This window comes from Chlorocebus sabaeus, chromosome 9 (genome assembly GCF_047675955.1).
Source record: "Chlorocebus sabaeus isolate Y175 chromosome 9, mChlSab1.0.hap1, whole genome shotgun sequence".
In the NCBI taxonomy this organism is placed as follows: Eukaryota; Metazoa; Chordata; class Mammalia; order Primates; family Cercopithecidae; genus Chlorocebus; species Chlorocebus sabaeus.
Window position 1 is genome coordinate 19,646,309 of NC_132912.1, and position 16,606 is coordinate 19,662,914.

Sequence of the window (16,606 nt, forward strand, 5' to 3'; positions counted from 1 at the left end):
AGCTTTTGCTATTTTGAAAAAGGCATCATGCACAGCATTTTTAAAAACTATTAGCCAGCTTTATTTTATGAACAGGAAAATAGGGAAAAAAAAGTCTAAAATTGACTCTTAATTTAAAGCAGGGAGAGAATTCAGATCACTAGAAGTGAGAAATTATCTTTTATTGTTTTTCCTTAGTGCAATAAGTATGATTCTTCTTAGGGCACTGAAACTGTCAAAGCATACCTTTCCTTTATTTTTTAAGTTTTATTATTATTATATTGAGATGGAGTTTTGCTCTTGTCATCCAGGCTGAAGTGCAATGGCACAATCTCGGCTCACTGCAACCTCCCTGCCTCCCAGGTTCAAGAGATTCTCCTGCCTCAGCCTCCCAAGTAGCTGGCATTACAGGCATGCACCACCATGCCCGGCTAATTTTATTTTTTGTATTTCCAGTAGAGACGGGTTTCCCTATGTTGGTCAGGCTGGTCTCGGACTCCTGACCCTAGGCAGTCTGCCCGCCTGGGCCTCCCAAAGTGCTGGGATTTTAGGCGTGAGCCACCAAGCCCGGCTAACTTTCCTTTAAAAGTACCAACTTTTTTTTTTTTTTTAACAGAAAAATGTAAAATTCATTACCTTATAGTAGAATGACTCAACAGAACAGTTATAAAATCTCAAGATTGTAGCTAATCACATCTAAAAAACAAATTAGAATTTTTTACTCTCTGCTGACGTCAATGTGAAAAAATGTCCGTGAAGCATAGTGATTGATTCTGAATTTGGCTAATATATATTTGGCACTCTGATACTAAGTATTGTGATTTGAGGATAGTACACTTTGATGCTGAATTTGAGGTTTTAAGGTAAAAGTTGAATATTAATTGGAAATCTCTATTCATTGACTAATTGTAGCCAATTAAGATGCAAAATATAAAATCTGTGCCCCAGGAATCTTAAGAATTTATAATCATAAACTTACACAAGCAAAAGTGAAGTATTAAATGAAAAGTGTCCAGAAAATATTTGGTGTCAGTTTGGGAGAAGTAAAATTCAGATATATTTAATGAATACAATATTCCAGAATACTACACCTGGTAGTATTTAATTAAAGTGTAATCTATTTTACAAAATTAATTGAATGCATTTTGATCTGACTATATGAGAGTTAAGTAGCTTTTGAAATGGCAAGTAGTAAGCTGTAAAACAGTGCAAAATCAAACAAATAAACAAAAATTCTGCTTCTATAAATACCTGTCCTGTGAATGTTGTTGATCTTTTCGTAGAGTCATATAAATAAAGCGAGTTGGTTTAATGATTTACTATTAAATTCTAAATATGTTGTGGCAGTTCAGACATTTAAACTTTATTATCTGCTTTAATAAATTCTGAACTTTGTGCGAGAGGCTACATTGACCTTCCCCAAGGATTTTGCTAGATATAAATAGGTAGGTCTCAATGAAGCAACTGAAAGTTTATAAATGTTTGAAAATGGGTCTGGTCTGAGCTCACTAGATAAAGAATGAGTCTATTTCTGAAAGTATAATTCAATGTAAGATATTATAACATTGAGATACAGTACATAGTTTCTGGATAATTCATGTATTTCTATTAATAATTTGAAGAAGCTAAGCAACTTTTCACCTTTATGATTCTCCAAAATGTATATATATATGCAAGTATATATATGGAATCACAAAAGTTTTTCCCTCTTATAAAGTCAAACTTAGATATGCTAGAGTTTCACAATTAAAAATTGCCAAAGATTAAATTCTCAATGATGTCTTCTAAATTTCCAGGTGCATTTTTACATTCTTAAATTTTAAAATGAATACCTTGGCATGCATTAATATTTCGGCCAAGAATCAGTTTTCTGACTTTTGTGTTAAACTGAGGAATTTTATAAGAGCAAAATTGAGTATACAAATTTGAAGATATTAAGTGAGGATATACTTTGATAACTCAGCCCGGAGTCCCTTAATTAATAATTGGAATGGTTAGCTTTGATATTGGGCCTTACATGACATTGATTGTTCTGTGCCAAAATAAATATCCTGCAGTGAAATGGTAGATGATCATTCCCAGTGAATTAATTTTCTTCACATTGTGTTTCATGATATAACCCTAAAATGCAAACATTAGATTGTATAACATTTCTTTCTATGACGTCATACCTTTGCTAAACTGGTTTTAGTAGTTGCTGTCACAAAAGTGACATTTACTGGGGAAGAGTTGGAATAGCAAAAGAAGGTAATGTTCACTCCAATTTCAAGGTTTGGAAATTTGTGTAGTGCCCAAAAGACACACATTCCATTAGAAAATAACTGTGGCCATTTAAGAAAGAAATAATGCGTATGTTATTGTTTCCACCTGTGTGCAATAATTTTCCAAGTACCTGCAATGTTGTTAGAATATTTTTCAAGTACTTGAAATGTTATTAGGTACCAGGCTGGAAGAAATATCTCAATTTTGTTTTTTAAGTACTTTTCTTTATTAGTAAATTACTGAGACTCTAAAGATGTTGTGACTTGAGTTACTTTAGGAGCCTGTAACTTATTACAAAGGATGGAGCATTTGGTTGGACTTAATTCAGGTTGTTGTAGAAACTTAAAATTGTCCTTTTATAATTAAGTATTGGACTAAAAGTATTGAAAAGAAATATCTGAATTAGTGAAATTTCAATGTATTTATGCAATTTGAGGAATAAATTTACATAAATACAAGATTTTAAATCAGAATTCAATTCCTAACTTTGCAAAATTGGTTGAATTTGTGTCAATGAACCTAATTACTACTTTTCCTACTGCTCTAAATATTTGGCTTTCAACATTGGGTTGACTCTACAAAATGGAAAAAGAAATATTTAAAGTCTGAATTAAATAGGATCTGCTTCTGAGATGGAAGTACATTAGTTATCATTATATATGTTATAGTATTTGAGAACTGAACTATAAAAACAATTTATACAAACATGTTAGTTATTTAACTATTTGGGACAAAGTCAAGGCTATTTTTTCACGTCTAATATAGGATGAATATATTCGATACTTTCAATTAAGCCCTACTGTACATGAAGAGTTACTATAACTCGTTGGATTATACCATATTTTTCTTACTGAAGACAGTGTTTTAAAGTTGGTCTGATAAAGTGCAGTCTAAATGTGTTAGAAATTCTCAAGTGTATAAAAGGCAACAGAATGTAGAGAAATCCAGATGTTCTTATTTAATTAAAAATACCATGGATTTAAAGAAAGCATGTTTTTAATGACTAAGCCGATGTTCGCTGTAGGTTCGACAGGTGCTGTCTAGGTATTCTGGTTTCACATGCCACCTGTTTGTGATTTTCCAAATAAGAAAACAAACAAGCAGTATTTTGGGAACAAAATGTGAAACTTAGAAAACTTTTTTTTTTCCTGTGGCTAAATTAAATACTGTGTTCAGTTTTCCTAACCCAATATTTGGTGGTACATACAATATATTTCAAAGGACAATGTGGATAGAAAACAGTTTACCAAAGCTACAGGAATAGTTCAAGTTGTTTTCATGTATACTCTTTTGTCCTGAAAATTTTGCTGCAATAATTCTCAGACAAAGTTCCCTGCTTATCTTACTGAAGTAAAATTAGGCCAGGCGCAGTGGCTCACGCCTGTGATCCCAGCACTTTGGGAAGCTGAGGCGGGGGGATCACAAGGTCAGGAGATCGAGACCATCCTGGCCAACATGGTGAAACCCCATCTCTACTAAAAATACAAAAATTAGCTGGGCTTGGTGGCACACACCTGTAGTCCCATCTACTTGGGAGTCTGAGGCAGGAGAATCGCTTGAACCCGGGAGGCAGAGGTTGCAGTGAACCGAGATCGTGCCACTGCACTCCAGCCTGGCGACAGAGCAAGACTCCATCTGAATAATTAATTAATTAATTAAATTAATTAGAAAAATAAATTTTATGGAAATTTTCTTATTTTTGCAGCCTTTATAAAGGGGTGTTAGTGAAAAGAGATATTTTCAGTCAAATAGTTTTTTTAAAAAAAAATAGATGCAAGTTATTTGCATCTTCCAGTCCAGCATGTAAGGAGCTTGGAAGGCATCATTCCTATCATTATAGAAGGAAAGGTGAACCAGCTGAAAATCAATTCTTTTTAGATTCATTAGAGAACTGGGGTCACAAGCAAACCACTACCCCCAACATTGGACAGCCAGACAGCCAGACACAGAGTATTGCAACTTACCTGGGCAAGTAGCCCATGAATGGGAACTCTTCAGGGAACAAGTACTGGTGTAGGAATCCTGACTGTAACCGACAGATTGCTGCAGCCTCAATGTGGACAAGTTTGAGAGAAAACAATGTGATGGGGACCAGTCCTTGGTAGCCCACACACTTTGGTCAATGTTGCCTTCAGGGGCCCTCCCACATTCTCACAGCAAAGGTGAAAGAAAAATCTCAGTTTTCAGCAGGGAAAAGGGGAAAAGCAGCCATTTTGAAATATTGCTAGAGCGTTCTGTTCTTAACAAGGCCTGCTTTCAAGAAAAACATTTTCCCGGAACCTAACCAACCTAGGGGAATAGAAATACCCAACTATGTTATAAGAAGTGAGAGGGAACAATTGAAAATACTGTCTTACAGTACTTTTACTACCCATGAAATGGGTTAGTTATGTTGTTATGTAAATTGCTTATAAAATTGTATGATGATATTTGACAGAGGATTTGATTTGGTAGTTATAGTGTATATTGCAAATTCAAAGTCAGTCCCTAGAAAAAGAATGGAAAAACAGAAGATGTAAAATTGATATGTTAAGAGAGGATGAAAACAGAATCATGAAATATTCAATTAAAGCCAGAGAAGACAGAAAAAAACAGAAGGGGGGGAAAGAAACAAAGATTAAGAATATAAGAGTGTTGAATACAAAATAGAGAAAAATATGGTAGATGTATAAATATTACTCCAACTATATGAATAATTACTTTAAGTGCCAATCATCTAAATTCACCTGTTTGTCAAAATAGATACAAACACAAGACCCAACTATATATTGTCAGTAAGAAACCTACATTTAATATACACACACATTAAAAGTGAAGGCATGGAGAAACACATACCATACTAACATTAATCAAAAGAACGTAGAAATTTAGATAAAGATGACTTTGGAGCAAGGAAGATTACAGGGATAAAAAGAAACATTATATAACATTATGTAGCAATAATGAGATCATTCTTCCAAGAAGCCAAAACATAGATGTTCTATGTACATGGATAGTAAGACAATAGTTTGTAGATGTCAGTTCTTCCCAACATGATGTATAAATTCAATGCAATTCCAATCCCAAGTTATTTTGTAGATATTAATAAACTGATTCTGAAGATTGCATGGAAAGGCAAAAGACTCAGAATAGCCAGAACAATATTTAATTAATAAGGATGTGTCAATATTGGCTCATTAATTGTAACTAATGTGCCACACTTTGTTGAAATGTCCTTCAAAAAAATGAAAAGGCAAAAATCCAGGCCATTAAGTGGTGTGACATGGTCATCTAATTCTCCTTTGCAATATATTCTAGCCACTTCAATTTTCAATTGTATTCCGTTTCAATTGTATTCAAGCGTACAGCACATGAGTATTCCTTGCACTGAAGAATTAAATGCTGGGAGATAAAGGTAAACTAATACATATGCTGACTATTCTGATACATATTCAAGGATATAGCACATGAGTATTCCTTGCACTGAAGAATTAAATGCTGAGAGATAAAGGTAAACTAATACATATGCTGATTATATGAAGAGTACTCAATTGACCTGACAACAAGTTTTTTAAAAGAAAAACTTCAAAAGAGAAGCCTATTGGACCACTAACTCACAAATAATGCTTTAAAAACATATATCTGAATAACAATACTAAAATACCACAGGAAATCAAGAATACTTTTAATTATAAATTATTTTAATAGCCTCAATTTTGAACTAAAATTAAACAGGTAACTGAAGGGAAAAATACACATACACATAGGTAACATATAAATATATGTAGAAAATATTTTAATATATTATATATTAATATATGGTAGATAAATATATAATAGATAAATATATTTAATTATTTTATTATATATTATAAATATAAATATAAAAATATATGTGTAAATATGTAATATATTATAAATATAAAAAATATATGTGTATTTTTTCCTTAAGTTAAATATTTATTTGTAGTCTCATTCAAAACTATTAATATATTTTCTACATATAAATATACATTCATATATTTATATTTATATATTATATATTATATAATTAAATATATATTTATATTATTTATTATATATAATTAACTATTATATATAATACATTATATATAATGATTATATATAATTATATATAATATATATTTCTATTTACATATTTATACATAAATATATTTATATTTACATATATATTAAAAACATTAATAGTTTTGAATGAGACTACAAATAAATATTTAACTTAAGGAAAAAATACACCACACATATATATATATTTTACCTATCCACAAAGGGAAATGGTATCTATGATGAATTTCTGACAATGGCAACAGAAAAAAATGCAATTGTGTTTAAATGCAGAAATCTTTCACATACTAATGCATTTGAGAAGAAAAGAAGTTGTGTATTACCTAGAAAAAACTAATGTAATGACCTGAAGAATCACATTTCACTTTGCAGTTATAGCCATTCACTACTACCCTGGCCAGTGTGGGAATCAGAGCAACTGAAAATAAGATACGATACTAGTCAGTCCCCAGTACCTACTCTGTACTTGCTGTATGCACAGCATACGAAGTATTTTATTGCTGGAATCTGACAAGTTTGAGCAAATTAGGAGAACAGTAATACACCTTCATATTCAAAACCAGTATTTGATTACTTTATGAGTCACCGGCTCAAGGGAATTTTGTGAATCACATGATCATAGTGACACTTTTTTGGCTCAGAAGAATGAAATGTTATTGATATATGACTCCCAAAATGAAAATGAGTTCTGTTTGATTGTGTGTATGTATGAGGATAAAAAGATATCTGTTAATGGTTGCAATACATTCCGACTCATGCGATATTATCATTGCACTGAAAAAAATTGTGTTAATCTATTTCAAGGTAGTGGTAAGCACTTCCTGTACGTCAACTCATCTGGCTCCAAGGAAGGATCCATCGCCAGAGTTACTACCTCCAAATCCTTCCCAGCAAGCCTCGGAATGTGTACTGTTCGGTTCTGGTTCTACACGATCGATCCCAGGAGTATGGGAATATTAAAGGTACAAAAGGAAGCCAGAGATTTATGACCACTGAAATATTCATGGCATGTTTAAACATTGTCTTTCCTTGTCTTATTTGTATTTTCGTTGGTCACACCACCAATGCCGATGCCATTAATTTCTCATTTCTTTCTGGGGCAATGGGACTTTGGCAAGCTGTGCTGTCATTCATCTTAATCTCATTCAAGATTTATCTCGCTGACAGCTGCCACCTGAACTCAATTATGTCGAATGCTATTTAAAAGATCATCTGGAGGTAAAAGAATTTGGGCAGATTCCACATGTATCTTCTTTAGCAGCTTAGCTAGGGACAGTGAAGAAATGTGATGAGGCATAATGGTGAAGAAGATAATTTTCTACCCAAAATTGAGTAAAGGAAAAGCAAATTTGAGATTTTAAGTGTATATCAGCTTACAGTAAAATCAACATGCATGCTCTATTTTTAACTAATTTAAAGCAATAATCTGTACCAAATGCAGATACCTTTAATGAAACAAGTTGCTGCACGTATACTTTTCATTGTATCAATGAGTTTTTCAGTCATTATGACCCAATTTTAAGATCCTGGTTTCTAATTAAATGATTACATATCAGCACATCACACCTAGTGTTATTAACTTACAGTTTATCCTATCCTGTTTTTTAAATAAATGCAATTGGGATTTTTGTCCTTATATTAAATGGTCTGTAAATGCTCTGTAAATAACAGCTCTTATTAAATTCTGCCTTATATTTACATGTATTAGAAACCCATCTATGGTATCAATTTTAATTCTCACCTTCATCTGATGAGGAAAGTATATTTTTCCCAATTTTACAACAAAGGAACTGAGATTCAAAGAGCCTTAGTAACTTTTTCAAGATTTCACAGTCAAAATTCTGATTTCAAAAATCTGATACCTTTTTTTGGTGGGGGGCAGGGAGGGACAGAGTCTTCCTCTGTCGCCCCGGCTGAAGTGCAATGGTGTGACCTCAGTTCACTGGAACCTCCGCCTCCCAGGTTCAAGCGGTTCTCTTGCCTCAGCCTCCTAAGTAGCTGGGATTACAGGCGTGCATCACCCTGCCCAGCTAATTTTTTATATTTTTAGTAGAGATGGGGTTTCACCGTGTTGGCCAGGCTGGTCTCAAACTCCTAACCTCATGATCCACCCACCTCATCATCCCAGAGTGCCGGGATTACAGGCGTGAGCCGCCATGCCCCCACCTAAAAAATATGATATCTGTTGCCCACTTTTGTTTCTCAGATTCTCTGTGGTCAACCAGAGAAGTCAGAAGAGAAACATGTGAAAATGAGAGAAAGTAAAAAGGCCTTATCAATTCTAGGCATCGACAGAGATTGAAACTCTTAAGTAAAAATCTAAACGTGCAAAGAAAGTTGAGAATTTATCCTGACTCTATAAGGATGTCTGTTTTTTCAAAGGAAGCCAGTAAAACAACAGAGAAAGAGGTTCATTTTTAACAGTCTGGGAGCACATGAGTAAATGCAGAGTATGTAAAAATTTTATTTTTCATAGTTTTTACATCTAATCGATGAATATTCAGTAGATTAGCCTATTGCTTATGCTAAATTTTATCCATTGTAATTTATAACCATTGAGCTTCAAGAAACTCCAAAACACCTTATTTCTACTGACATTATGAAACACAGATTGCTACAACTGAAGAGAACACTAGTCTACAGTTCCTCACCGAAGCAATTATCAATGGAAAGGCCACTAGACCCTTCCGTATAATATAGGCAGACTTCCGTCACTTTCTAAGAAATTGTTGCTTCCTCAATTCAAAAAGATCATTTGTGTGTTCTTTAGCTACTCACCAGCTGGACCTTCAGTTCCTTAGTTACCCAGTTAATTGGCCCTCTGTGTTTAGCCATGTTTCTGTAAATAACCTTTGAAATAGAAATGTTGGCCTCATGTCTTGATTTCTGATACTTGGCTTTGGTGCCTACTGGTTTTTCTCACCAGAAGGCAGCAGGTAAGTAGATGCTTTTCTACTCTGACCAGTTTTCAGAGAGGTCTGGTAGAAAGAATAGTGGCAGGAAATTGATAACCAGCATGATACTGATTTTTCTGTAGCAATGGTCTTGGTGGGTATATTGGGTCATTCTTGCATTGCTATAAAGAAATACCTGAGACTGGTAATTTATAAAGGAAATAGGTTTAATTGGCTCACAGTTCTGCAGGCTGTACAGGAAGCATGGCACCAGGCATCTGCTCAGCTTCTGATGAGGCCTCAAGAAGCATTTAAGTATGGTGGAATGCAAAGTGGGAACTGTCGCAATAGTGAAAGCAGAGGCAAGAGGGGGAGGTGCCAGCGTTTTTAAATGATCGGGTATCATGATAACTCACTCACTATCATGAAGACAGCATCCAGCCATGACAGATCTGCCCCCATGACCCATACAGCTCCCACCAGTCCCCACCTCCAGCATTGGGGATTACAATTCAACATGAGATGTGGACGGGGTCAAGTATCTAAACTACATCAGTGGGGTTGACTGCCACAGTGACTTTCTTTTACCACGTTCATGGGTGACCTCAGTAGGGCCAATAATAAGCTCCTTTAAGCATTTGATGCAGAGGAAGAGAGGTATTTCTCTTTCTTTTGGATTACAAGTTGTAGGAACATAGACTAGGTGTGGGGCTGTTGGAGGCTATCTTTCCCCACAAAGGGAGAGAGATTGTTTGACAAAAAAGCTAACACACAGGGGGACACAGAGCTAAAGAAAGGGGAAGAAACAGAAACATACCTGCTCTAGTTAAACTCTCAATCCCACTTTTTCTGCTCCAGTAGAATTCTCCTTTTGTTATTTGCTGCTGAAAAAGCCCTAACCATTACAGAAACTCAGCAAAAACTGTTTTCCTAATGTGTTCTTATATCACTGATGGATCATAGCAGCTGGGCAAATCTTATTTTCTCAGCTATTGCTGTGGAAAATCTTGAGTTATTCACAGACTGAAAACCTTCCTAAGCATGCAGTAATTTTACATGTGGAGGAACCAATGAAGTGGAAACCCATTCTCCCTGCTCTTAGGATTGAGGTCCATTGGCATGCTTTTCTTTTACCTGCAACTTGGTGCTTTCTTACAATCTCAAATTTGGGTATTATAGTGCTGCAGGACCACTCCTTATAAATAAGATGTGGACCCATGTTTGTGGCTCTATTTTCACAAATAAATGATACCAAAATTCCAATTAATATAATCTGGACTTGCGGTGGGAAAAAAACCTCTTTTTCTAAGTAAAAAAGAAGTCCTTTATTCCCCTTCTCTAATAATGTTGACACCATAAAAAAACTTAAAAGAATAAAATAAATGATCATATCTACTGTTGGTGTGGATGTAAAGAAATAGATATTTATTGCTAGTTGGACTATCAATTTGCAATTATGAAGACTATTTTGACAATTAAAAAATTATAATTTTTATATTTACTAAAACATTTTACATCTAGAAATTTATTGTAATGAAATATAGATATATATGCTATTTTATTTATAAAGTTTTTGTTGTTGTTATTGTTGTTGTTTGAGATGGAGTCTTGCTCTGTCACCAGACTGGAGTGCAGTGGCGCGATCTCAGCTCGCTGCAACCTCTGCCTCCCTGGTTCAAGCGATTCTCCTGCCTCAGACTCCTGAGCAGCTGGGATTACAGGCAAGCACCACCACGCCCAGCTAACTTTTGTATTTTTAGTAGAGATGGCATTTCACCATGTTGGTCAGGCTGGTCTCAATCTTCTGACCTAGTGATCCACCTGCCTTGGCCTCCCAAAGTGCTGGGATTACAGGCGTGAGCCACTGCACCCGACCAAAGTTGGTTTTTTTTTTTTTTTTTTTTTTTTTTTTTTTTTTTTTTTTTAAATCTCAATGTTTACCCTAGTAAATTTTGGAAACCACTTGAGCATCAAATAGTGGAAATTACTAAAATATAATACATTCAGTCATATGGAAACACTGTAGAACAATTCTGTGAATGAATAATTAGTGATAAAAAGAAATGTTTATTATTCTTTAATGATCTAAGCAGATTGTTAAGGAATATGCATACTAGTATGCAATTAAAAAAATCAAATTTTGTGTGAAAATGTGTATATGGCTATAGATATTTACCTATATAAATATATGTATGTATATATATGAAAGGGAAAAGAAATAAATGGAGAAATACACACTACAATGGTTAAAAGAATTATTTGTACTTTTTGAGATGAAAAACTTTATTATTTTGCAGTCTTATGTATTTTATAATTTTTCTACCTGAAACTTGTATTAGCTTTCTAATAAAAATTACATATTTCTAAAGGGTCCTCATATTTGGAAGGGTTGAGAGACACTGCCCCAGAATGTGCCATAAACACATAACCTCTTGGGTTAATAATAGCAAATGTGGTTCCAGAGTACATGGTAGCTTACAATTGTCTGAAACTATTTCTTACGTTGATTATAGAAACCCTTCAGAAGGGATGTGGCAAAGAAAATGCCTAAGATGAATTTTCAGAGGCAAGGGTTTATGAGGCAATAAAAATAGGAAGGCATTGTCAAAAGAGATTCTGAATTGTAGATTGTGGGAGTATGTCTCCTTGTCAGCATAAATTTTCTGAAATCTCACTAAAGGTTATGCATTCCCTGCCCTTCCAGGATCTGCTCTGTATTCCAGAGAACTACACTTCCCTGGCTCCTTTGCTTTCTGCCTTCCTAGGTAGGTTTGGTCAGTGGAAGGTACCCACCAACGACCTGAGGACAGGAAGAGAAAACAAGCCTTCCTCCTCTCTCTTCCTATTTTGGATTGAATCTCTAACTGTACCTTATCTGTGACTCAGCTTCCCCCAATTAGGCCATGCTTCTTTAGTTCCAGCTCCCGTAGAACATGCTCGAAAAATTTTCTATCCTTCCAGCAGCTTGACTTTGGCGACTTTCTTCCTTTGTCCCTCTCGTTTTAGGGATGGAAACATTCTACATATGGTAGGTTGTATCATAATTTCCTTGCTGACTTCTCATCTGTTCCATAACCTTTGTAATCAGTCCCCTATATCTCTATATTAAACTTCCTTTATTTGAAATATGTTAGAGTAGTTTAGCTACTCTAAACTTGATTTTGTCTGATATAAGTGTGCACTGTAAAGAAAACACAAATCTTTTGATGCTATGACCTTACAAAATAATAATTAAAAAATTGAGTGACAGTCAGCTTCAATTTGTCCTCATAACATTAACTTTTTTCTGAATAAGGTTCTAGTAAGTGATAACAGAAAACATGTAAACAAATAAAACAGGTAACTATAGACCTTCTATTTGCCATATAGAACTCTGGAGCAAATAATAAGTTTCCTGTGATTATTACTCATCGCCTGCTGAGAGAGGCATTTTATTTTGAATGGTAAGGAAGCCCCTCTCAGAAAGATGATATTTGGATTTAGAGTTGAAAAACCAAGAAGGAGCCAGCTTTGTGAGTATCTGGAGAAAGACTGCTCTAAGCAGAGGTTACAAGCTAGTGAAAAAGCTCCCATGTAGAAATTTCTAGGGCTGACATAGCGGGAACAACATAGACCAGAGAGATAAATAAGATTGAAGATGCAGGAAGAGACCAGGTCATTTATGACCTTGTACATGATAAGGAGATTCAATTTTATTCTAAAAACCATGGGAAGCCATCAGAGAGTATTAACATGAAGAGTAATCTATTTAAAAAATGTAAAAGGGCTGTTGGGCTGCTGTATGGAAAAGGGCTGGAATCTGGTGGGTAGGAGGAGGCCGAAGAGAAAATGAAACTTGATGTCTTAGTTCTTTCAGGTCGCTATTACCAAATACCATTGACTGGGTGACTTATAAACAACATAAATTTATTTCTTCTAGTTCTGGAGGCTGGGAAGTCCAAGATCAAGGGACTGGCAAGTTTAGTATCTCACCAGACCTTTTCTGTGACTTCACATGATGGAAAAGGCAGGAGAGCTCTCTTCTCTCTCTCCTTTATCTCCTCCCTCCTCTTTCTTCAGATATTCACAAGGCTGGCTTCTTGTATTCAAATATCATCTTTCTCAGAGGGGCTTCCTTATCAGTTGATATAAAATACCTCTCCCAGCAGAAGATGAGTAATTACTTATCAAGGGAAACTGATTTTTTTTTTCCAGAGAACTATATCACAAATGGAAAGTTTCATAGCTACCTGTGTTGTTGTTTGTCATTTCTCTTACTTGACTTCAGTCTCTTTATAATGGCACTAATGCCATTCATGAGGTCTCCCCCTTCATGATCTTGTCCCTCCTTCTAATACTATCACCTTCGGGGTTAGGATTTCAATATATGAATCTTGGGGAGTAATATTCAGTCCATTGCATGGGAGAAAAGTGAAGATGATTTCAGAAGTCCAGGGCCACAAAGATGTGGCTTGATTTAAAATGCAATATAAAGATAAACTGAAAACCATTGTCTATAAATAATGCACAGGACTTAGATCTTCACTGACATTTAAGATAATTTTCTAAATAAAGCATATCTAAGTTTTATTAGCATATTAATGAAGTGTATGATGTAAAGCGAAAGCAATCAACTACTTGTATAGTTGATGAGATTAAGGTGAAATTCAATTATGATTTTCCTATTATGTTTTAGGATAAAAAGCCAAACTATGCTGATTTATCTCAGCCTTCAAAGTAGAGGGCTGCATAAAGAAAATACTTTATAGAAATTAGGAAGACTTCAATATCTTTTCATCGTAAATGACTGATAATCAGAATAATAAAATGTTCACGTAGGCATCAATATCCTTCAATTAAAGGCTGAAGGAATTAGGGAACAATGCTAATTTGTACTTAATTAATAATTGCTTTATTTTCTAGTAATGCTAAACCAGAAGCACTTACAAAGATCAGTTTCTTTCTCTCTTTCAATTACCTACTTACATGTCAAATTAAAAACACTCTTTAAAATGATGGTGGTCACTTTTTGATCCACCTTGCCAAAAGAGCCCTGAATGAAACCAAATTAATTTCCCATTATATTATTTAATTACAGTTATTCAGCTTCTTACCTTCTGTCTTGTTTTGATGTTTAATGCTATCTCATTTGAGTTGGTCTATAAAAAGCAGTTAATTTGGCACTGGACAAGATGATTTCTCTAAAAATAACTAATATATTTTATTACTCCAGACTTTTTTTTAAAGAAATAAAAGGAAAATGAATAGGTAACTCACAATTTATATTTTGTAATATTTTTGTAATTTATATAAATTTCTAATTGCTCATGGAAAAAAAAAGCTACTTTCTAAAACTTCCATGATAACAGATAAGTATATGTATATACTTATATATATATCTATTCATATACGTATACATGTATATATATGAATGGGATTCCAGAAACCGATTGTTTGTATTTCAGAACAAGTAGCCTATAGTGTTGAAATAGTCTCTATCTTAGATTTCAGGTGTTCTTAGGCCCCAGTGAGTTTCAGTAAAACCCATAGGATAAGACATTTAGCATGTAAATGTTCCAGTTCAGAAAACCATTATTGTTCTGAGCTGGTGCTATTGAGTTTTGTTTTGTTTTATTTCAATGTAATATTTAGGAAGATAGTAAAAGCAGAGAAAAAAAAACAGAATAATATCAGAGTCAGACTTAATAATATCTGATGGTTACGATATGCCATACACCAAAGTCCTTTATCATAAATTAATTAATCTGATTCTCACACCCTCCAATGAGGCAAGTACTGACATTATCGATATTTTAACAGATAAGGCAAATGAGATAGACAAAGCTTCAGGAATTTGTCCAAGGTCATGGAGCTGGGCAGGTTTTCCCACATGACCTATCTCTACTCTATGCTTGTAACTACTGCGCTTTTCTGCCTTTCAGAATTAGAGGGCTATTTTATGATATATTTAGGGTTTGCATTTTCGTTATTCAAAATTGTCTTATATTTTCTACCAGTAGTTGATAAAATTTAATTCTTTAAAAGGTATTTTGCGTATTTCGTGTTCTGCATATTATACTTTTCAGCATACATTTGGTTGGAATTATAAATTTTACAAAATGGCATCATAGTAGCTTAGTTAGATGTGTCCCTACATGCTTAGTGTGTATGAGTTTAGTATGGGGGATGCTGTAAGTATTTGTTTTACCAATAGTTGCCTATAAGACATGCCGTGCAATCCTTTTGTTCTGTTGCTTTGTTTTTAAATTTTTTATATTTTTGAGACAGGGTTTCACTCTGTCACCCAGACTGGAGTGTAGTGGTGCAATCTTCACTCACTGCAGTCTTGACCTCCTGGGCTCGAGTTGTCCTCCCACGTCAGCCTTTCTAGTACCTGGGACTACCAGCATGTGCCACCACATCCAGCTAATTTCTTTTTTGTTTTGTTTTGTTTTGTTTTTGTTTTTGTGTGTGTGCAGTGATGGGGTTTTGCCATGTTGACCAGGCTGGTCTTGAACTCTTGAGCTCAAGTGATTTTCCCACCTCGGCCTCCCATAGTGCTCGGATGATAGGTGTGAGCCACGTGCCCAGCGTGTTCTGCTGCTTGAGATGATTAACTTTTGAATGAGCTGCTCAAGGTCAAGGGCCACCAAGACTGTGTCTTCTTTGTCAAACTCACTGAGGGCCCTTCTGGTCAATTTTGTAATCATCTAGAATTTGTCATTAAATCTACAGTTGTCCTGTTAGAATTGGCAGACATTTCCGGAACCCATTCTTTAGGCTAGTGCAAGAGGAAATTCTATTCCCTGTGATGATAGCAGACATCTCATCATCAAAATAGGCAGTTTAGCAGAGAAGAAAAAGAGTCTTACCCCCCTCAGCCTCTCTTGAATGCAGAATGGCTGTGGGCCCTCTGGGGTGTGGTGCAGAGACATGTGGCACCCACAGTGGAAGGTCTTTTGAGGTAGTAAGGCTTTTGATATATCATTCAGCAGTGATTCTCACAACCTGTAATAACACAGCAAAAAATATGAATAATGAACCAATGAAATATGGCACATAGCAAGTTTCTAACAACAGAGGAAACACATTGTCTTTACGTTCCCTTAATCAGGTACTAGGTTGTCATTTATTGCAGTGAAGTAATAATTTAGAAAATGATAACCCTTGTTACTTAGCTACTGAAAAGGCTCTGGTTATTCCCATGAGATGTTACCATATAGATTAGGACCCAGCCCATCTCATAGTTATCAAATGTGCCGCAGAAATTTCTCCAGCCATATGTTGAGTGAAAAGAGAAGTAGAAAAAAGACCTTGAAGTTTCAATAGCAAAAAATATGTGAAGTTGAACATTCACTTATATTTACGAAAAACATTTATTTTCAGAAATTAAAATTGGAAGGCCGGGCACAGTGTCTCATGCCTGT

The 16,606-nt window shown here is 34.8% G+C and overlaps 1 protein-coding gene and 1 long non-coding RNA gene across 3 annotated transcripts in view; one reads left to right on the forward strand and one right to left on the reverse strand.

Moving 5' to 3' along the window:
* MALRD1 (MAM and LDL receptor class A domain containing 1) overlaps window positions 1–16,606 on the forward strand; it is a 687,535-nt gene that overhangs the window by 491,417 nt on the left and 179,512 nt on the right. The window contains exon 32 of the mRNA XM_008002435.3: window positions 7,111–7,268. Within this exon, the coding sequence (XP_008000626.3) occupies window positions 7,111–7,268 (158 nt within the window). The remainder of the gene's footprint in view (window positions 1–7,110; window positions 7,269–16,606) is intronic.
* Window positions 1–16,606, reverse strand: part of LOC103237972 (uncharacterized) — a 59,128-nt gene that overhangs the window by 18,260 nt on the left and 24,262 nt on the right. For both annotated transcript variants that reach the window (XR_499028.3, XR_012093898.1), the window contains exon 3: window positions 16,052–16,187. This is a non-coding gene — a long non-coding RNA (uncharacterized lncRNA). The remainder of the gene's footprint in view (window positions 1–16,051; window positions 16,188–16,606) is intronic.